Genomic DNA, 24,091 nt, shown 5'->3' on the forward strand with positions numbered 1-24,091 from the left:
CCCACACCGCACATTCAAGGTTTAATCTTTGCAAATAATGAACATGCAAATTGTGATATTTTTTTTTCCTTCTTTTTAACAAATGCACAAGACAAATCTATGAAAATACAGATCAATAGCTGCAACCTCCGGAACACACTCCATCACATCAGCCTGAGCGGCAGATTACAGGCTGCCATCAACATTTAAAGGGCCAGTACATGTTGTTAAAGCCTAATCCCTTTAGACTGACGATCTGATACATGTTCTGCTTCTATTTTCACCATTTCTAACTTCTCTGCTTGATACATTGTAGAAAACTATTGAGAAGGGGAGAGATTTCTGCAGCAAAGCACATTTATATCCATAGTATAGGGATAATTTACTGACTGCTGGGCTCCAACCGCTATGAACCTCAGTGATCCTGAGTTACCTCTTGTAATATACTCCAGAGCAGCACTCACTATTCTGATGGTGCAGTCACTGTGTACATACATTACATTACTGATCCGGAGTTACCTCCTGTATTATACTCCAGAGCTGTGCTCACTATTCTGCTGGTGCAGTCACTGTGCACATACATTACATTACTGATCCTGAGTTACCTCCTGTATTATACTCCAGAGCTGCACTCACTATTCTGCTGGTGCAGTCACTGTGTACATACATTACATTACTGATCCTGAGTTACCTCCTGTATTATACTCCAGAGCTGCACTCACTATTCTGCTGGTGCAGTCACTGTGTACATACATTACATTACTGATCCTGAGTTACCGCCTGTATTATACTCCAGAGCTGCACTCACTATTCTGCTGTTTGTTTTTTTAACCCAGTTTGCATGCTTGTTGTTTGAAACTCCCATAAATCGGAGCTCGTATAATACGGGGGTCAGAATAAAACTCATTACAGCAATCTTTGCCAGCACACACAATGCTGTGTCTGCTATATGATGTGTCTGAATTGTGAATGCAGCTCTGAAGCACATTGCCTCAGGGTCTTTTTCTGAAGAGGAATCCTCGGCTGTGGAGAATATTGGCTTCTTCATGATGGTGGAGTTATTCTGCGTCTCAGTGTAATTGTATCTCCTTGGCTGGGGATATAATTGCTGCATTGTCATCCGGTATGTGGCGGCGGCGGCGTGTTCTCACCACCGGCCCACTTGCCAGTGAACAGTAAAATCTCTCTCTTGTATAATATATCTTAAAATCCCCTCTTGACCTCTTTTTCTTTTCAGGCCAAGAAGACAGACTGTGCCTTCCAACAATCCCACATTTTGTGAAGTCGTTAAATCCTGTAATCAGCGGCGTTCCTCCGAATCTTTCTTGCCGCCGGCTCAAACACCATCGCTTTAATCTTCACAAGATCGGCAGCTCCGTCACCGGCAGGTCAGTGCTCACACCGGACGGAGAAAACACCGGAGATTCCCGCGTCCCGGGCGTAATGTCACGTACCTCTTACAGTCATATGAAAAAGTTTGGGCACCCCTATTAATGTGAACCTTTTTTCTTTATAACAATTTGGGTTTTTGCTATTTCAGTTTCATATATCTGATAACTGATGGACTGAGTAATATTTCTGGATTGAAATGAGGTTTATTGTACTAACAGAAAATGTGCAATCCACATTTAAACAAAATTTGACCGGTGCAAAAGTATGGGCACCTCAACATAAAAGTGACATTAATATTTTGTAGATCCTCCTTTTGCAGAAATCACAGCCTCTAGTCGCTTCCTGTAGCTTTTAATGAGTTCCTGGATCCTGGATGAAGGTAGATTTGACCATTCCTGTTTACAAAACAATTCCAGTTCAGGTAAGTTTGATGGTCGCCGAGCATGGACAGCCGCTTCACATCATCCCACAGATTTTCAATGATATTCAGGTCTGGGGACTGGGATGGGCATTCCAGAACGTTGTAATTGTTCCTCTGCATGAATGCCTGAGTAGATTTGGAGCGGTGTTTTGTCTTGCTGAAATATCCATCCCATGCGTAACTTCAACTTCATCACTGATTCTTGCACGTTATTGTCCAGAATCTGCTGATACTGAGTTGAATCCATGCGACCCTCAACTTTAACAAGATTCCCGGTGCTGGCATTGGCCACACACCAAAACACGATGGAACCTCCACCAAATTTTACTGTGGGTAGCAAGTGCTTTTCTTGGAATGCCGTGTTTTTTTGCCTCCATGCATAACGCCTTTTTGTATGACCAAACAACTCAATCTTTGTTTCATCAGTCCACAGGACCTTCTTCCAAAATGTAACTGGCTTGTCCAAATGTGCTTTTGCATACCTCAGGCGACTCTGTTTGTGGCGTGCTTGCAGAAACGGCTTCTTTCGCATCACTCCCCCATACAGCTTCTCCTTGTGCAACGTGCGCTGTATTGTTGACCGATGCACAGTGACACCATCTGCAGCAAGATGATGCTGCAGGTCTTTGGAGGTGGTCTGTGGATTGTCCTTGACTGTTCTCACCATTCTTCTTCTCTGCCTTTCTGATATTTTTCTTGGCCTGCCACTTCTGGGCTTAACAAGAACTGTACCTGTGTTCTTCCATTTCCTTACTATGTTCCTCACAGTGGAAACTGACAGTTTAAATCTCTGAGACAACGTTTTGTACCTTCCCCTGAACAACTATGTTGAATAATCTTTGTTTTCAGATCATTTGAGAGTTGTTTTGAGGAGCCCATGATGCCCCTCTTCATAGGAGATTCAAATAGGAGAACAACTTGCAAGTGGCCACCTTAAATACCTTTTCTCATGATTGGATACACCTGCCTATGAAGTTCAAAGCTCAATGAGGTTACAAAACCAATTTAGTGCTTTAGTAAGTCAGTAAAAAGTAGTTAGGAGTGTTCAAATCAAGAAATTGATAAGGGTGCCAATACTTTTGCACCGGTCAAATTTTTGTTTAAATGCGGATTGCACATTTTCTGTTAGTACAAAAAACCTTATTTCAATCCAGAAATATTACTCAGTCCATCAGTTATTAGATATATGAAACTGAAATAGCTGCTGCAAAAACCCAAAATGTTATAAAGAGAAAAGGTTAACATTAATAGGGGTGCCCAAACTTTTTCATATGACTGTATCTTATAATATCTCGTAACCCTGGAGTAACACGTCCGACCCCATAATATCCTTACTATATGTCAAATCCCTGCAAATTATCTCCAACCCCAAAAGTCACATCCAATGTTATAAGAGGAAAAACAACAGAATATGTCATATCCTGAAGAATATCTGCTAATATGTGATATCCCTGTCTAATATCTCACATCACATTCCCTGTAACATACAACACAGCACGGGCCGCTGTAATACGTCACATCCCCGGCGTCACCTGCAAGATACTGATCTCTGGAATAACAGGGCACATTGCTGCAAAATGTATCCGATCCCTAAGATCTCACACCCTGCAGCCTCATCTCTCCTCATAAGAAATCAGATCTTACCAGAATGTCTCATATCCGAGTAATAACGTATCATATCCCTGAAGAATAACTAGCATCTGTTCATAATGGAATATGTTTGCAGAATATCATAAAATGTCACATCCCTATATATTATTATTATTTGTATTTTATTTCATTAAATATTATTGATATCTCATTTATTATTATTATTATTAATGATATTTATTTTATAAAATATTATTGTTACTAATAAATATGAAATAGTAATAAAGTAATGATGCTATTACTATTATTATTATTAATAATAATAATAATTATTATTATTATATGTATTTTATTTATTAAATTCATATTATTGTTGCTAATAAATATGAAATAGCAATAAAAATAATAATGTAATCACATTTATTATTATTGTTATTATTTTGTTTATTATATTAAATATTAGTGTTACTAATAAATATGAAATAGTAATAAAGTCATGATGTTATTATTATTATTAATAATAATTATTATGTGTATTTTATTTATTAAATTCATATTATTGTTGCTAATAACTATGAAATAGTAATAAAAATAATAATGTTATCACATTTATTATTATTTATTTAGTTTATTATATTAAATATTGTCAATAATAAATTTGAAATAGTAATAAAGTAGAATGCTATTATTATTATTATAATATGTATTTTATTTAATAAATTAATACTATTGTTGCTATTAAATATGAAATAGTAATACAAATAAAAATATTATCACATTATTATTATTAATATTATTATTATTATATAATTATTGCATTAATATTATTATTATTATTATTAGTAGTAGTAGTATTAGTAGTAGTAGTAGTTTTTTTATAATAAATCTAAAATATTAATACAAATAATAATGTTATATTTATTATTATTAGAATTTTTTTTAATTGTATTAAATGTTATTGCTAATAAATATGATAATAAAAATAAAATAATTATTTATGTATTTTATTTATTATATTAAACTTTATTGTTACTAATAAGAAATAATAAAAAAATAATGTTATCATATTTATTATTAGTAGTAGTAGGAGGATTATATGTATTTTTATTATATTAAATATTATTGTTAATAAATTTGAGAAAAAATAGTAATACAAATATTAGTTATTTTTTTCTATATTATTATTATTATTATTATTATTAATAATAATAATAATAATAATAATGTGTGCAACAAACTTTCCTACTTTCATGATCTCTTCATCACTAATAAACTCTCCTTCCTCGCCATCACAGAAACCTGGCTCACCCCCTCTGACACGGCCTCTCCTGGCTCACCCCCTCTGACACGGCCTCTCCTGGCTCACCCCCTCTGACACAGCCTCTCCTGGCTCACCCCCTCTGACACAGCCTCTCCTGGCTCACCCCCTCTGACACGGCCTCTCCTGGCTCACCCCCTCTGACACAGCCTCTCCTGGCTCACCCCCTCTGACACAGCCTCTCCTGGCTCACCCCCTCTGACACCGCCTCTCCTGGCTCACCCCCTCTGACACCGCCTCTCCTGGCTCACCCCCTCTGACACAGCCTCTCCTGCTGCACTTTCTTATGGTGGTCTCCAACTCTCTCAGACCCCCCGCCCCAGCAACAAGCATGGTGGAGGAGTGGGTTTGCTCCTGTCTGACCAATGCTCCTTTACACCAATTCCACTACCACCCTCTGTTACTCTCCCATCTTTTGAGGTGCACTCCATACGCATCTACGCCCTGTCCAACCTTCAACTGGCTGTCATTTACCGCCCTCCAGGGCCAGCCACTGCCTTTTTTGACCATTTCACCACCTGGCTACTACACTTCCTTTCCACCGACATCCCCACCATCATCATGGGTGATTTCAACATCCCCATTGACACTTCCCACTCATCTGTCTCCAAACTTCTAACACTCGCTTCCTCCTTCGGCCTCACCCAATGGTCCTCTGCAGCTACTCACAAAGATGGCCACACGCTGGACCTCATCTTCACTCGCCTCTGTTCCCTATCTAACCTCTCTAACTCACCTCTCCCCCTGTCTGACCACAACCTACTCACATTCTCCTCCCTCTCTTCTCCAAGTACGCAACCCCCGCTCCACAAACTTTCACACCCTCACAGAAATATCAAATACCTTGATTTACACGCTCTATCTCAGTCCCTTCTACCTCTCACAGACATTGCATTTCTACACGATTCAGATGCTGCTGCAACTTTATACAACACTACAATCTCTGCAGCTCTCGAATCAGCTACCCCCCTCACACACACCACAACCCGCACAATCAACAGGCAACCCTGGCACACGAGTCAGACTAAATAACTGAGACGGGCTTCCAGAATTGCTGAGTGCAGATGGAAGAAGTCTCATTCCACTGAGCACTTCATTGCATATAAAGAGTCCCTCACCATCTTCAAATCCACACTCACTGCTGCAAAACAAACCTACTTCTCATCCCTCATATCCTCTCTCTCTCACAACCCTAAACAGCTATTCAATACTTTCAATTCTCTCATCCGTCCTCCGGCACCACCTCCCTCTCCTCTCATCTCAGCTGAAGACTTTGCCTCTTTCTTCAAGCAGAAGATTGACAACATCAGAGCAAGCTTTGGCCCACAATCACCACAGACCCTCATCATAGCTACTCAGCCTTCTTCCTCCAAATCCAGCTTCTCCACCATGACAGAAAACAATCTTTCCACTCTACTCTCAAGATCACATATAACCACCTGTGCACTTGACCCGCTTCCATCGCACCTCATCCCCAACATCACCGCAGTCCTCATCCCAGCTCTAGCCCATCTCTTCAACCTATCACTAACAAGTGGTGTATTCCCCTCATGCTTTAAACATGCCTCAATCACACCCATCCTCAAAAAGCCCTCCCTTGACCCATCCTCTGTGTCAAACTATCGCCCCATATCCCTTCTCCCCTATGCCTCAAAACTACTGAAACAGCATGTCCATCTTGAATTGTCCTCATACCTCTCCTCCTGCTCCCTCTTTGACCAGCTACAATCTGGCTTCCGACCACATCACTCTACTGAAACTGCCCTAACCAAAGTCACCAATGATCTACTAACCGCCAAAGCCGAGTGACACTACTCTCTCCTCCTCCTGGACCTGTCCTCTGCCTTTGACACAGTAGACCATTCCCTCCTACTACAGATTCTCTCATTTCTGGGCATCACAGACTTGGCCCTGTCTTGGATCTCCTCATACCCAACCGAACGAACTTTCAGTGTCTCCCATTCTCACACCACCTCCACATCTCGCCCCCTATCTGTCGGTGTCCCCCAAGGTTCAGCTCTTGGACCCCTGCTGTTCTCCATCTACACCTTCGGCCTGGGACAGCTCATAGAGTCCGACGGCTTCCAGTATCATCTCTATGCCAATGACACATAGATCTACCTCTCTGGACCTGACATTACCTCTCTACTAACCAAAATTACACAATGTCTGTCTGCTATTTCATCCTTCTTCTCTGCACGATTCCTAAAACTGAACATGGACAAAACAGAGTTCATTGTCTTTCCTCCTCACTCATCTCCTCCAACATGCCTTTCCATCAAACTCGATGGTTGCTCACTCTCCCCAGTCTCACAAGCTCGTTGCCTCAGAGTAACCCTCGACTCTGCTCTATCCTTCAAGCCACACATCCAAGCCCTCTTCACCTCATGCAGACTACAACTCAAAAATATCTCCCGGATCCGTGCTTTCCTTAACCAAGAATCAGCAAAAACATTAGTGCATGCCCTCATCATCTCCCGCCTCGACTACTGCAACCTCCTGCTCTCTGGCCTACCTTCCAACAGTCTTGCACCCCTCCAATCTATCCTGAACTCTGCAGCCCGCTTAATCCACCTCTCCCCTCGCTACTCCCCAGCCTCACCACTCTGCCAATCCCTTCATTGGCTTCCCATCGCCCAACAACTCCAGTTCAAAACATTAACCATGACATACAAAGCCATGCACAACCTGTCTCCTCCTTACATCTGTGACCTAGTCTCCCGGTACCTTCCTGCACGCAACCTCAGATCCTCACAAGATCTCCTTCTCTACTCCTCTCTTATCTCCTCTTCCCACAATCACATACAATATTTCTCCTGTGCCTCCCCCATACTCTGGAACGCTCTACCTCAGCATATCAGACTCTCCCCTACCGTGAAAAGCTTCAAGAAGAACCTCAAGACCCACCTCTTCAGACAAGCCTACAACCTACAATAGCCCTCAGTCCAGTACACCACTGCGCAACCAGCTCTGTCCTCACCTATTGTACCATTACCCATTCCCTGTAGACTGTGAGCCCTCGCGGGCAGGGTCCTCTCTCATCCTGTAGACTGTGAGCCCTCGCGGGCAGGGTCCTCTCTCCTCCTGTAGACTGTGAGCCTCGCGGGCAGGGTCCTCTCTCCTCTTATACCAGTCTGTTATGTACTGTTAATGATTGTTGTACGTATACCCTCTTTCACTTGTAAAGCGCCATGGAATAAATGGCGCTATAATAATAAATAATAATAATATAAAAAAAATTGAAGAATTTGCCTTTCTACTGAATTTCGTGGTTTATGATAGGATTGGTGGTGGTCAGTTTCCTCTCCGGCGCGGTACGTGCCGCTGCCGGTCGATGCTTCTGCCGCTCTGCCACCAGTTGTTTGCAGCTCTCACAATTTCTATTTATTCTACTGTTCACATACAGTTAGGTCCAGAAATCTTTGGACAGTGACACAATTTTGGCGAGTTGGGCTCTGCATGCCACCACATTGGATTTGAAATGAAACCTCTACAACAGAATTCAAGTGCAGATTGTAACGTTTAATTTGAAGGTTTGAACAGAAATATCTGATAGAAATTGTAGGAATTGTCACATTTCTTTACAAACACTCCACATTTTAGGAGGTCAAAAGTAATTGGACAAATAAACCAAACCCAAACAAAATATTTTTATTTTCAATATTTTGTTGCGATTCCTTTGGAGGCAATCACTGCCTTAAGTCTGGAACCCATGGACATCACCAAACGCTGGGTTTCCTCCTTCTTAATGCTTTGCCAGGCCTTTACAGCCGCAGCCTTCAGGTCTTGCTTGTTTGTGGATCTTTCCGTCTTAAGTCTGGATTTGAGCAAGTGAAATGCATGCTCAATTGGGTTAAGATCTGGTGATTGACTTGGCCATTGCAGAATGTTCCACTTTTTTGCACTCATGAACTCCTGGGTAGCTTTGGCTGTATGCTTGGGGTCATTGTCCATCTGTACTATGAAGCGCCGTCCGATCAACTTTGCGGCATTTGGCTGAATCTGGGCTGAAAGTATATCCCGGTACACTTCAGAATTCATCCGGCTACTCTTGTCTGCTGTTATGTCATCAATAAACACAAGTGACCCAGTGCCATTGAAAGCCATGCATGCCCATGCAATCACGTTGCCTCCACCATGTTTTACAGAGGATGTGGTGTGCCTTGGATCATGTGCCGTTGCCTTTCTTCTCCAAACTTTTTTCTTCCCATCATTCTGGTACAGGTTGATCTTGGTCTCATCTGTCCATAGAATACTTTTCCAGAACTGAGCTGGCTTCATGAGGTGTTTTTCAGCAAATGTAACTCTAGCCTGTCTATTTTTGGAATTGATGAATGGTTTGCATCTAGATGAACCCTTTGTATTTACTTTCATGGAGTCTTCTCTTTACTGCTGACTTAGAGACAGATACACCTACTTCACTGAGAGTGTTCTGGACTTCAGTTCATGTTGTGAACGGGTTCTTCTTCACCAAAGAAAGTATGCGGCGATCATCCACCACTGTTGTCATCCGTGGACGCCAAGGCCTTTTTGAGTTCCCAAGCTCACCAGTCAATTCCTTTTTTCTCAGAATGTACCCGACTGTTGATTTTGCTACTCCAAGCATGTCTGCTATCTCTCTGATGGATTTTTTCTTTTTTTTCAGCCTCAGGATGTTCTGCTTCACCTCAATTGAGAGTTCCTTAGACCGCATGTTGTCTGGTCACAGCAACAGCTTCCAAATGCAAAACCACACACCTGTAATCAACCCCAGACCTTTTAACTACTTCATTGATTACAGGTTAACGAGGGAGACGCCTTCAGAGTTAATTGCAGCCCTTAGAGTCCCTTGTCCAATTACTTTTGGTCCCTTTAAAAAGAGGAGGCTATGCATTACAGAGCTATGATTCCTAAACCCTTTCTCCGATTTGGATGTGAAAACTCTCATATTGCAGCTGGGAGTGTGCACTTTCAGCCCATATAATATATATAATTGTATTTCTGAACATGTTTTTGTAAACAGCTAAAATAACAAAACTTGTGTCACTGTCCAAATATTTCTGGACCTAACTCTATTCCCGGCGCCTCGCCCCGCCTGTGCGGCTGCTGGAGGGTCTGTGATTTAGGACTCTGGTTCCCGTTACTCTGTGACGCGGGTTCCGTGTATTTGGGAGGAAAATTGAGTCTAATTTGCTGTAATTTTATTACTTTATACCAGAATTGATCGGGTTCCACTTTGGTTCAGGATCGGCCAATCATCTGCAGCCTTAGATTTCTTTGTTAATTACCGCGGGTGGATCGGGCAGTCATGTGCCCAAAAGCACAACAGAACCAGAGACCCAATAACCCTTCTCTGCCCCGATGATGGGAGGTCATAATTATTACTGAGCTAAAGGGTTATTCCTAGTGTTGTAAGTTATTACCTGTACGTGGGATCGGGGAAAATTTACTGATCCATGGGGGTCTGACCACTGGGACCCCCAAATATCAGGATCTACAGAGCTCTGTTATTAAGGGAGCCTACATTTGTATGATTGACCTGCACTTTATAAAACAGGAGGCAACTCAGGGTAAGTAATGTATGTACGCAGCGACTGCACCAGCAGAATAGTGAGTGCAGCTCTGGAGTATAATACAGGAGGTAACTCAGGATCAGTAATGTAATGTATGTACACAGTGACTGCACCAGCAGAATAGTGAGTGCAGCTCTGGAATATAATACAGGAGGTAACTCAGGATCAGTCATGTAATGCATGTACTGCACCAGCAGAAGAGTGAGTGCAGCTCTGGAGTATAATACAGGAGGTAACTCAGGATCAGTAATGTAATGTATGTACACAGTGACTGCACCAGCAGAAGAGTGAGTGCAGCTCTGGAGTATAATACAGGAGGTAACTCAGGATCAGTAATGTAATGCATGTGCACAGTGACTGCACCAGCAGAATAGTGAGTGCAGCTCTGGAGTATAATACAGGAGGTAACTCAGGATCAGTAATGTAATGCATGTGCACAGTGACTGCACCAGCAGAATAGTGAGTGCAGCTCTGGCTTTCCATTGTTACAATGCATGTTCTTGGTGCTGCAGAGCCTATTCTCGCATGCGGCTTTGTGTAGTGTTTTTGGCCCGTGAAGGCCACGTTTGTTCTTACCTTCAATATCTGAACACCCTTGGCATGATTTTGCCTCCCGCTTGTCGTCTGTGGGTGAGATGTCCTCTGGAGGCCAGCGCAGCTCTCCGCTCTCTACGTCCCCAGACTCTGTGGGCTCCACCACTATCGATGGTAACCGCTTTGTTAGTTTCGGGTGCTTGTCATGGGAGTCTGGGAATATCTGGAATAGGATAGTGAAATAATATATGAATATCATATGCTTCATCTTCATGGAAGACAGACACAAATATATAATGTCTTTGGGAGGTCTTCGTATGGTACGAAAAGTCGGCTTCATTTCAGTTGTCACTACAAAGGAGGAGAATAGTGATGGGTGGACCCTCAGATACCCTGGATCAGCGGCTCCAACTGGGTTTAAAAAAAATATACGTTTCGTGCCCAGAATTAATCCCGCATATCTGGCCAGACGCCGATCCCCATATAAGTATATGGGGACCCAAATCATGCGGTTTAAAATGGTGATAGAAGGGATAGGGGGATTAGAGCAGGTTCCCATGCGGCTGTAACGCTACCTCTGGGTCCACTCATTAACCTCATGAATATGCACTGCTTCCCCCGCCCACTGGCAGTCCCGGCATCTGTGATTGGTTGCAGTTGGACCACGGCCCCACCCTGTGTAACAGTGTATCTGACTGCTTGTAATCACACACGCTGTATCTGTCCCTATCGGGGTGTAGGGTTCCCCATATATTGATACCGAGCACAGATAAAGCATACGGCTCCAGGCTGCAGCCCCCAGCCGTGCGCTTATCTTGAGTGTATGAAAATAAAAAGGACCCCATGTGGTTTTTTTTCATTATTTAATTAAATCATTTAAAAACAACGGTGTGCAGTCACCCCGGTTTTGATACCCAGCCATGATTAATCTGACAGCTCGAGGCTGGTATTCTGAGGCTGGGGAGACCCATGCTTATTGGGCACCCCAGCATAAATATAGCAGCTGCCTAGAATTGTTGCATCCATTAGATGAAATAAACACAAACAATGAAAACATCCTTTATTTGAAATAAAATACGAAAAAAAACCTCTTTCACCCCTTTATTAACCCCAAACACACAGTTATGACGTCATCCACATGAGGTCCCATGAAAATTCCAGTTCTGCTACATACATACTGAAGTCACAGCTCGCTGGCACAGAACATGTCCGCACACTGTGGCTTCAGGCAGAGACTGACTTAGCCGCAGCGAAGAGCAGTGATATGACTCAGTTTGTTTGCGGTTACAGCTGGAGGTTCCCACGGTCCTCCACCTGTGACCGCAGGTAACCAACCTCAGGCAACCTCATTGAACTCAGTGACCTTACCTCAGATAAGTTCACTGAGATCACAGACCTGCATCTACTGGCAGAAAATCGCTTTTTTTTGCCAAGAGACGCAGATTGGTGCTGAAATTTAAACACCATATTCCTGCACCTAATCTGCATCTGCTGTAAAAAAAAAAATGCATCAAAACATGATGCAGTTTTAATGTGATAGTGACGCAGTTTTTTTGCCAGGAGATACTGATTTGGTGCAGGAATATGGTGTATAAATTTCACCACCAAATCTGCATTTGTTTGCAAAAAAGCGCGATTTTCTGCCAGGAAGTGCAGGTCTGTGATCTCCGTGACCTCACCTAAGGTGAGGTCATTGAGTTCAATTAGGTCATTTGAGGTCAGTTTACCTGCGGCCAGAGGTGAGGTACCGTGGGAACCTCCAGCTGAGACCGCAAATAAACTGAGGGAAGTCACTGCTCATCGCTACTACTCAGTATCTGCCTGAAGCCCACAGCGTGCGGACATGTTCTGTGTCCACGCGCTGTGCCTTTATTATGTAGCAGAGGTCCCATGACAATTCCAGCTCTGCTACATACATACTGAAGTCACAGCGCGCTGGCACAGAACATGTCTGCACACTGTGGCTTCAGGCAGAGACTTGGCATCATCATGGGATCTGGTGTAAATTACCTTGAACCTGTGTGTTTAGGGTTAAAAAAGGGGTGAAGGGGGTTGTATTTTATTTCCAATAAAGGATTTTTTCTGTGTTTTGGGTTTTATTTTTTTTTTCTTACACATTAGTAATTACTAATCCCATTACTAATCTAGGGCTTAGTGGCAGTTGTGAGCTGTCATTAACCCCTTATATTACCCAGATTGCCACCGCACCAGGACAATCTGGATGAACAGGGTAAAGTGTCGGAATTGTTACACCTAATGACTGTGACAATTATGGGCAGCTGCAGGTTGCTATGTTTAGGCAGGGGGGAGCCCAGTAACCATGGGCCTCCCCATCCTGAGAATACCAGCTCCCAGCTTTATTATGGCTGGGTATCAAAATTTAGGGGACCACATGCCTTGTTTTTAAAATCATTTATTTAAATAATTTGTAAAAAAGCGGCATGGGGTCCCTTGTATTTTGATACACAACCAAAATAAGTGCACGGCTGAGGGCTGCAGTCTGTAGCCGTAGGCTTTATTTGTGCTGGGTATCAAAATCTGAGGGACCCTAAGCCAATTTATTTATCTTTATACCAATATAGACACACAGACAGTGTGTGTGACTCCAAGCAGTCAGACGCTGTCACACAGGGTTTGGGTGCGGTCTGGTTGCAACCAATCACAAACTCCAGGACTTCCCGTGGGCGGGGGAAGCAGTGAATATGTATGAGGGATAATGAGCGGTCCCAGAAGTAGTGTTACAGCTGTGCAGAGACTTGGTAAGTATAACGCATCTGCTTTTCCCTTTATTTGTTTTTACTACGTCATATCCGGATAGGTACCCGGAATATCCTATAAAGTCCATGCCTGAAGTCGGTGAACAGGAACTAGGTTACCCGTGTAGATCCGGACTTTTACAGTCTGGGTTCGCCCATCACTACAGGAGAACACATTGGGCTAAGGGTGGAGTGGGGGCAAGAAAGCACCAGGTTCTTCACGTCTTGGTGGTATCTTCATAATTGGAAACGGCTTTAATGAGTCTGACGCCATTTTTAGTGTCTGTGTCAAGCTGTAAAATATGTACAAGGAGCCCAAAGCTGCAGATGTATCGTGAGAGCATGGACCTTACCTGCACCGCGTGTCCTTCAGCCCCGGACGGCGCACTGAGCGTAAACTCTTCCATCCCAGGTTCACACGTATTCATTACCTCCGTCATACTGCAGAGATGGAAAAGACAATGAGAAGGTTACGAAACCTGCACCCTGAAAACTAAAAAGAGGCGCGACCGGCAGGTGAGCAGAATGGAATGACACCTGAAGACGTCTCAGACCTCTGACCCACACCCTCTCCGCAGACGTCCTCCCCAACTGCTGCAAAACAACTCCGAATGTTTCCAGCTGAGATCTCACAGAAATATTTGTATCTAATCCAAGGTCAAAAATGTGTTTGCTGAAGGTTTAGCTCCATTTATTTACTGGGATTTGGCCCTGATTTCAGTCCCACCACCTACGACTTTCCTCAGAACTGACAGACGAGCAAGTTACACGGATCAACTGACTTATAGGAGAATGCGAGCAACAAGCACAAAGTACACAGCGGAAAGAATGAGAAAGATATCACCACCCAAAACATGTATAACAAGTTACATGTGCCTCATACACAGCCCCAGATATACCGCCACTAAGCACAGCGTCCAAGAGGACGGGGAACAATGGGGCTGAATATAGGAGGACTAATATAACTACTATAATACTGCCCCCTATATACAAGAATATAACTACTATAATACTGCCCCCTATATACAAGAATATAAGTACTATAATACTGCTCCTATGTACAAGAATATAACTACTATAATACTGCCCCTATATACAAGAATATAACTGCTATAATACTGCTCCTATGTACAAGAATATAACCACTATAATACTGCCCCTATGTACAAGAATATAACTACTATAATACTGCCCCTATGTACAAGAATATAACTACTATAATACTGCTCCTATGTACAAGAATATAACTACTATAATACGATCCCCTATGTACAAGAATATAACTACTATAATACTGCCCCTATGTACAAGAATATAACTACTATAATACTGCTCCCTATATACAAGAATATAACTACTATAATACTGCCCCCTATGTACAAGAATATAACTACTATAATACTGCCCCTATGTACAAGAATATAACTACTATAATACTATCCCCTATGTACAAGAATATAACTACTATAATACTATCCCCTATGTACAAGAATATAACTACTATAATACTGCCCCTATGTACAAGAATATAACTACTATAATACTGCCCTCTATATACAAGAATATAACTATTATAATACTGCTCCTATATACAAGAATATAACTACTATAATACTGCCCCTATGTACAAGAATATAACTACTATAATACTGCCCCTATATACAAGAATATAACTACTATAATACTGCCCTCTAGATACAAGAGTATAACTACTATAATACTGCCCCTATGTACAAGAATATAACTACTATAATACTGCCCTCTATATACAAGAATATAACTACTATAATACTGCTCCTATATACAAGAATATAACTACTATAATACTGCCCTGTATGTACAAGAATATAACTACTATAATACTGCCCCTATATACAAGAATATAACTACTATAATACTGCCCTCTAGATACAAGAATATAACTGCTATAATACTGCTCCTATGTACAAGAATATAACTACTATAATACTGTGCCTATGTACAAGAATATAACTACTATAATACTGACCCCATGTATAAGAATATAACTACTATAATACTGCCCCTATGTACAAGAATATAACTACTATAATACTGCCCCTATGTACAAGAATATAACTACTATAATACCGTCCCCTATGTACAAGAATATAACTACTATAATACTGCCCCTATGTGCAAGAATATAACCACTATAATACTGCCCCTATGTACAAGAATATAACTACTATAATACTGCCCTCTATATACAAGAATATAATTACTATAATACTGCCCCCTATGTACAAGAACATAACTACTATAATACTGTTTTCTATATACAAGAATATAACTACTATAATACTGCCCCTATGTACAAGAATATAACTACTATAATACTGCCCTCTATATACAAGAATATAACTACTATAATACTGCCCCTATGTACAAGAATATAACTACTATAATACTGCCCTCTATATACAAGAATATAACTACTATAATACTGCCCCTATATACAAGAATTTAACTACTATAATACTGCCCCTATGTACAAGAATATAACTACTATAATACTGCCCCTATGTACAAGAATATAACTACTATAATACTGCCCCCTATATACAAGAATATAACTGCTATAATACTGCTCCCTATGTACAAGAATATAACTGCTATAATACTGCCCCTATGTACAAGAATATAACTACTATAATACTGCCCCTATGTACAAGAATATAACTACTATAATACTGCCCCTATGTACAAGAATATAATTACTATAATACTGCCCCTATGTACAAGAATATAACTACTATAATACTGCCCCTATGTACAAGAATATAATTACTATAATACTGCCCCTATGTACAAGAATATAATTACTATAATACTGCCCCTATGTACAAGAATATAACTACTATAATACTGCCCCTATGTACAAGAATATAATTACTATAATACTGCCCCTATGTACAAGAATATAACTACTATAATACTGCCCCTATGTACATGGATATATGGTAACTACTATAATGCTATAATACTGTTCCTATGTATATGAATAGATCTATTATACTGCTGCTGATATAATCTATATTTTATTCTGATGCCCATTGTCTTTGGTTCCCTTTTCCCCGGATCCCTTTGGTTCAGGGTATAGGATCTAGCGCTCGTGCAGTCAGATGCCGGCGCCTGTGACATTATATTATTCCTCTCTCATCTGATGACTAATTTAGAAAGTGTTTCAGCCAATTACATCTTATTTACTTCTCATTTACTAAACCTTTAGTGAAAACATCGGATCATCTGCCGGTTCCATGGAGCAGATGTATGGCTGCCATGAGCGGCGCCGCCGCCGTCCTGCTGTCAGATATAACATCACGAGATCCCTGACTGCGAGGTTTATATACAGAGATATCAATGTTACTATAGAGCGGACTGACCATGGAGCAGCTATAACCCCCAGCATGTACAATATCATGGAAGTAGTTGTCCTTGAACAATCCTTGAGTTGCTCTCGTCTGTCAACCAACATGACCATCATTACAAGATCCTCTTGGGCGTCAGCTAGGCGTCCTATACACCTCCGAAAGTTATAAACTTGCCCCTTTTCCATATTTTCCCACTAGTTTAAATCTATCTGCCTGGACATTTGCCTTCTAGAATGCCAGACAGTGCAGATGCCTGCTGTTGTGTACAGCCGACATCTGCCTCTACCAGCAGCAATCAGAGCCAGCTTTCATTTATCTATACATCTCCTAAAGTTATAAATTTGCCCTTTTTCCATATTTTCCCATTAATTTAAGTCTGTCTGCCTGGTCATTTGCTTTCTAGAAAGCCAGACAGTGCAGATGCCGGCTGTTTTGTACAGCCGACATCTGCCTCTACCAATAGCAATCAGATCGGGTTTCCATTAAAGCTTGTTTAGGATTAGAAAATTCTGTCACAGCGCCACCAATGGTGAATAGGTTGTGTGTGGTACTGCAGGCAAGCTGTATTGTAGTTAATGGAGTTAAACAACAATACCAAACTCAACCTGTGTACAGGGGTGGCGCCATTTTTTTGGAAGGAAAAAAAATCAGCCATATTTATCTAACCCCTTTAAAAGGCCTTTATGGTCATAAATCTCAATTCCTGGATAATGAAAAGTTTTTTAAACTTCTAATAAAACTTTTTTTTTTAATTGTCTGCCTTTTTTAAGACCTCTGCTTTCTGTCACTTCAGAGGTGGATTCCTGTTTATATCCACAGACCTAAAGTTACAGGTTTATTGCATTGGTCGTCAGACTCCAGACTGATACATTGTGACAAACTGATGATTCCATTGGTCGTCAGACTCCAGACTGATACATTGTAACAAACTGATGATTCCATTGGTCGTCAGACTCCAGACTGATACATTGTAACAAACTGATTATTCCATTGGTCGTCAGACTCCAGACTGATACATTGTAACAAACTGATGATTCCATTGGTCGTCACACTCCAGACTGATACATTGTAACAAACTGATGATTCCATTGGTCGTCACACTCCAGACTGATACATTGTAACAAACTGATGATTCCATTGGTCGTCACACTCCAGACTGATACATTGTAACAAACTGATGATTCCATTGGTCGTCAGACTCCAGACTGATACATTGTAACAAACTGATGATTCCATTGGTCGTCACACTCCAGACTGATACATTGTGACAAACTGATGATTCCATTGGTCGTCAGACTCCAGACTGATACATTGTGACAAACTGATGATTCCATTGGTCGTAAGACTCCAGACTGATACATTGTAACAAACTGATGATTCCATTGGTCGTCACACTCCAGACTGATACATTGTAACAAACTGATGATTCCATTGGTCGTCACACTCCAGACTGATACATTGTAACAAACTGATGATTCCATTGGTCGTCAGACTCCAGACTGATACATTGTAACAAACTGATGATTCCATTGGTCGTCACACTCCAGACTGATACATTGTGACAAACTGATGATTCCATTGGTCGTCAGACTCCAGACTGATACATTGTGACAAACTGATGATTCCATTGGTCGTAAGACTCCAGACTGATACATTGTAACAAACTGATGATTCCATTGGTCGTCACACTCCAGACTGATACATTGTAACAAACTGATGATTCCATTGGTCGTCACACTCCAGACTGATACATTGTAACAAACTGATGATTCCATTGGTCGTCACACTCCAGACTGATACATTTTACCTGCATTGATACATTGTATACATTGTAACAAATTCATGTCTTTCGCAACTGGATACAACTAAATCCTCAGCTGTGAAAGGCATCATATCCGTTTGGAGATATATTCGGGTCATGTATGATGCGTGTACAAGGAGGTGAGTGGCGCCGCGCCACGCCATGCCACGCTGTGCCGCCGTGTGAATATTCGTATTATAATAATCCATGAAATCATCCTCCGAGAGCACGGAGAACGCTCCACCGCTCAATCTCTTTCGTGGAAACTATTTTTTTCCTACAGCTCTCGCTCGCCCTTCGTCCTGGAAGAATCGATTTTCCTCGATGACTTGTCCGAGGAGATCAATATTAACGATCGTGACAAAGTCACAGTTTATCTCTTAAAGGCCCAATAAAAAAAACGGATACAAATGAGGCACAAGGGGGAAAACTTCTCCTTTGTTCTGGACACAGCGCCACCCCTGTGCATGGGTTGTGTGTGGTACTGCAGCATATTTGGATTGGACTCGGCAGCAATACCCCACACGACCTGTAATCAAGGGTGGCGCTATTTTTGGAAAAATTACACTGTCCATCTCTTCATCGGCGGCTGTAGGTGCCGTATGTGCTAGATGTAGCAAAGCCATAAACGTTGGATTTTCCCATCGCCTTTTCTATTTGTATTCTCCATAGAATATCCAGCCTGAAACATCTTTCCTAAGATGCCTATATCAAGTCATTCCTCTATTATTCCTCCTGGAAATGTATAAATAAATCAACATTAGGAATGTGTTCCTGCCCACTCCAATCAGCCGAAACTGTGCTACACTGAAGGAGCCCGCCCCTTTCACAAGGGGAATGGTAACACCCAGTTGTCACTTTACTAATAAATTTACAGGAGGAATAAGAGAGGAATGTCAGGATGCAGAAACGTAAACAAAGATGCTCTAGAATCCTTGTTTTATGAAGAACCCATGATTGTCATCTCACCTAAAGTATGGCAATTTTTCCCTTGCGATTCAGTTCCCCTTTAAGTCCCTGTATGTGGCTGATCCTCCGCATTCACTGAAGTGTTTGTCATAATGTCTGATCATAATCCGCCGCAATAAAGCCCTTAGGAGGGCGGACGGCGCTATTGTGCCGCAGTACGTAATGTATCAGCCTCCGCCACCGTGAGGTCTTTATTTTAGACATGTAAAGACTATACATCAGACTTCAGTAATAGACTGGCCCTGGTGAGAAAGCTGTAACACACATACATATACATACATGTACACAGACAAATACATACATATATACCTACATACACACATACATATACATACATGTACACAGGCAAAGACATACATACATATATACCTACATACATACACCCACATAGATGCACACATACATACACACACATACATACACCCACATACATACACACATAGACACATACAGTACAGACCAAAAGTTTAGACACACCTCATTCAAAACGTTTTCTTTATTTTCATGACTCTGAAAATTGTAGATTCACATTGAAGGCATCAAAACTATGATTGAAAACATGTGGAATGAAATACTTAACACAAAAGTGTGAAACAACTGAAAATATGTCTCATATTCTAGGTCCTTCACAGTAGCCACCTTTTGCTTTGATTACTGCTTTGCACACTCTTGGCATTCTCTTGATGAGCTTCAAGAGGTAGTCACCGGAAATGGTTTTCTAACAGTCTTGAAGGAGTTCCTAGAGATGCTTAGCCCTTGTTGGCCCTTTTGCCTTCACTCTGCGGTCCAGCTCACCCCAAACCATCTCGATTTGGTTCAGGTCTGGTGACTGTGGAGGCCAGGTCATCTGGCGTAGCACTCCATCACTCTCCTTCTTAGTCAAATAGCCCTTACACAGCCTGGAGGTGTGTTTGGGGTCATTGTCCTGTTGAAAAATAAATGATAGTCCAACTAAACGCAAACTAGATGGAATAGCACGCTGCTGCAAGATGCTATGGTAGCCATGCTGGTTCTGTATGCCTTCAATTTTAAATAAATCCCCAACAGTGTCACCAGCAAAGCCCCCCCACACGTCACACTTCCTCCTCCTCCATGCTTCACGGTGCGAACCAGCCATGTAGAGTCCATCCGCTCACCTTTTCTACAAAGACACGGTGGTTGGATCCAAAGATCTCATATTTGGACTCATCAGAGCAAAGCACAGATTTCCACTGGTCTAATGTCCATTCCTTGTGTTCTTTATCCCAAACAAGTCTCTTCTGCTTGTTGCCTGTCCTTAGCAGTGGTTTCCTAGCAGCTATTTTACCATGAAGGCTGCTGCACAATGTCTCCTCTTAAAAGTTGTTCTAGAGATGAGGTGTGTCCAAACTTTTGGTCTGTACTGTACATACATCACATACATACACATGTACATACATACACATACATACATATACACACATACATATATGCACACACATATACATACATACACACATACATAAATGCACACACCTACATATATACCTACATACACATACATACATATACATACACATACATACACACATACATACGTACATACATACATGCACACACATATAAATACATATGTGCGTGATACATGGGGTTTTATTTCCACGCTTGTTTCAATTATTTGTGAATTTTAGAAACATTATTTTTAACATTTTTCTATCTTTTTTTTTTACTACCACAAAATAAGTTGATTATTCAGGTATTATTAATTAAAGGTCCTTAATTAACTCTTTATTAGTAAGTCTGACCATCTCTATAAAAGCAGAAGTTTTGGCAGTTTGCTGATCGCTGATCTGAAGCATTTTTGTCTTAAAATAATGTTAGAAAATGAACTCCAGAGATATAACAAAAAACCTCAAGAGCTACAGCTCAGACTCTAAAGGCCTGAGCTATATGGAGTCAGTCAGCACAGAATGACTGTTTAAACCAAAACAGGTGCTCGGTACATCACGGTGCAGCCAAACAGTTAAATACAACTCTCCAGCTACATGTTCTCCAGCTATCTGCTCTCTTCTCTGGCTCTATGAAATCAAAGACGAGGGAATAGACCCTGCCTGTGCGGCTGGACAGATGATTGACAGGTGAGGAAGTATATATATATATATATATATATATATATATATATATATATATATATATATATATATTAACATGTTTATACTGCTCAGTGGTCAGTAGAGACCTCAGAACATAACTTATATGTAAATAAATTCAGTGCAAATAAAAGTTTTGGGCAAAATTGTAACCAAAATTTTGAATTTCACCCGATTTTCTCATCACTAAGTGCAATGTATTCCATCCACCCTCAGCTCCCACAATGCACAGAGGAAATGCTGAGGAGACGTCTTTCCCAGACCAGACCCCGCCAATCATAAAGGGATTACAGTGGCAATACCGCTTTAAAAAGGAAGCGACGATAACTCCCATCATTCTCAGTGCGTCTTCTTCATCATTGATATATATAAAGTTACTGTGAGAATTCTGCACCTTCCAGGGAGCGGTGCATTGTGGGAGGTCATGTGACAGCTATATGTCTGATATCAGGGCGGAGCTTACCCAGAGAAATGGAGAAAACAAAAGCAGATAACTGGAAATCAGAACAAAACCAGTAAAGCAAAGTATTTACGAAGTCACTCAGTTTATTCTGTAGATTTATAGAGTGAAGTGTTTTTAAAAAAATGAAAGCTCCCTTTAAGTAAGTGCACCCCCCCCTCAGCACTTCTGCTGTAGAAAGATATGTTTTCGTTCTCTCAGAGGAGGGCGCACAGCTCCGCAGGCACCGCAGGATTATTGGACTGTAATGTTTTATTGTAATGTCCATTGGATCGAGCTCTTCCTGTTCTCCAGAACAGTCTGTCGGGGAGATGACATCCCACACACAACACATGTCACTTCAGACATCTTCAGACGACAAGATCAGAAAAGTTCTGCTGGGTTTTTCCTACAGTGGATGGCATTCATAGTGCCTCAATGAGGCGCGAGGTACCGATATGCAGCGGTGAGCAGAGTCCTCCTACAACCATCTTTGCCCGGAGCAGGGAACGGACAACTTGGCAGATCTTGTGCAGCTCTTAGAGGAGCTCTTAAAGGAGCAATAAACATTTATGGCTTAAAGGAAATCCAAAACTTAGCAAAAGTGATGGCTACTTTCTTTCAGAAACCTGAACATGGGTTGTGTCACACTAGGGAAGTACCAAGTGAACAGCGAGATTGAAGGGAAGCCCTGTGTCTACGGAAGAGTGGGATGGTGACCCTGACCAAGCCTACTACTAGGCCTTGGGTTTCTTCACCACCCTAGATAGATTTTGCACTTATGCACTGAGCAGGATACCTGTCCTCTGGCTTCCCTCACCACCCTAGATAGGTTCCACACCTATGCGCCGAGCTGTATACCTGACTCCTGGCTGACCCTGGATGGGATGAGCACTTAGTCAACCCCAAGCTCTAAAGAAGACACAGGGATAACAAACGGGTAAAGTGAACGAACAATTTATCTCCAGATGCCTCTAGGAGAGGAACTGCAAACAACAACAAAGTTTCTCCAGATGAATACAAGTCGACTGCTTGCACTGAAAACTTGATAAGGGTATTAGATCTATCACCAGCACAGAGTAAGGGGGAATGAGGTTATATAAAGACATAAAGGGAAGTGCTGATGAAAGCAGCTGAAAGGCTGAGGAAATCTGCAGGGTCCTAAAGGGAAAGGGATGAAAACCAAGCAGAGGAGATACGTAAGATACCAAATACACCAAGTAGGAATAATAAAATGTCAGAGAGCAGATTGCACAGCCAAACACTGTGACCCTCTATTGCCGGACACCACAGGACTGTTTGTTACCTGTGACAGGTTGTGTCTGGTACTGTAACTTGGCTTCATTGAAAGGAGATGCAGTAAATTACACAACTCATGGTCAAGGGTGGTGCATTTTCTGAAAGAAAGCAGCCATGTTTTTTGAATATTAACTTCCCCTTTAATTTCCACCTCTCATTTTACCTGGAAATACCCAACTTTTATGAAAACTTTCCAAAATTTGGTGATTCCAAATAACCACTTACAGTGCCTTGCGAAAGTATTAGGCCCCCTTGAATTTTTCAACCTTTTCCCACATTTCAGGATTTAAACATAAAGATAAAAATGTTAATGTTTTGGTGAAGAATCAACAACAAGTGACACAATTGTGAAGATGAACGATATTTATTGCTTATTTTAAACGCTTGTAAAAAATAATAAACTGAAAATTGTGGCGTGCAATATTATTCATCCCCTTTACTTTCAGTGCAGCAAACTCCCTCCAGAAGTTCATTGAGGATCTGTGAATGATTCAATGTTGTCCTAAATGACTGATGATAAATATAAGCCCCTGTGTGTAAT

General features: G+C 41.4%; 1 protein-coding gene across 2 annotated transcripts in view; it reads right to left on the bottom strand.

Moving 5' to 3' along the window:
* Nucleotides 1–24,091, bottom strand: part of LBHD2 (LBH domain containing 2) — a 56,127-nt gene that overhangs the window by 11,137 nt on the left and 20,899 nt on the right. For both annotated transcript variants that reach the window (XM_075330912.1, XM_075330913.1), the window contains exons 2-3: nt 13,896–13,983; nt 10,829–11,009 (exon numbers count right to left, since the gene is read on the bottom strand). In XM_075330912.1, coding sequence (XP_075187027.1) covers nt 10,829–11,009; nt 13,896–13,982 — 268 coding nt within the window. In that variant the 5' untranslated portion in view covers nt 13,983. The remainder of the gene's footprint in view (nt 1–10,828; nt 11,010–13,895; nt 13,984–24,091) is intronic.

The sequence above is a fragment of the Anomaloglossus baeobatrachus genome, chromosome 12 (assembly GCF_048569485.1).
Source record: "Anomaloglossus baeobatrachus isolate aAnoBae1 chromosome 12, aAnoBae1.hap1, whole genome shotgun sequence".
Taxonomy (NCBI): domain Eukaryota; kingdom Metazoa; phylum Chordata; class Amphibia; order Anura; family Aromobatidae; genus Anomaloglossus; species Anomaloglossus baeobatrachus.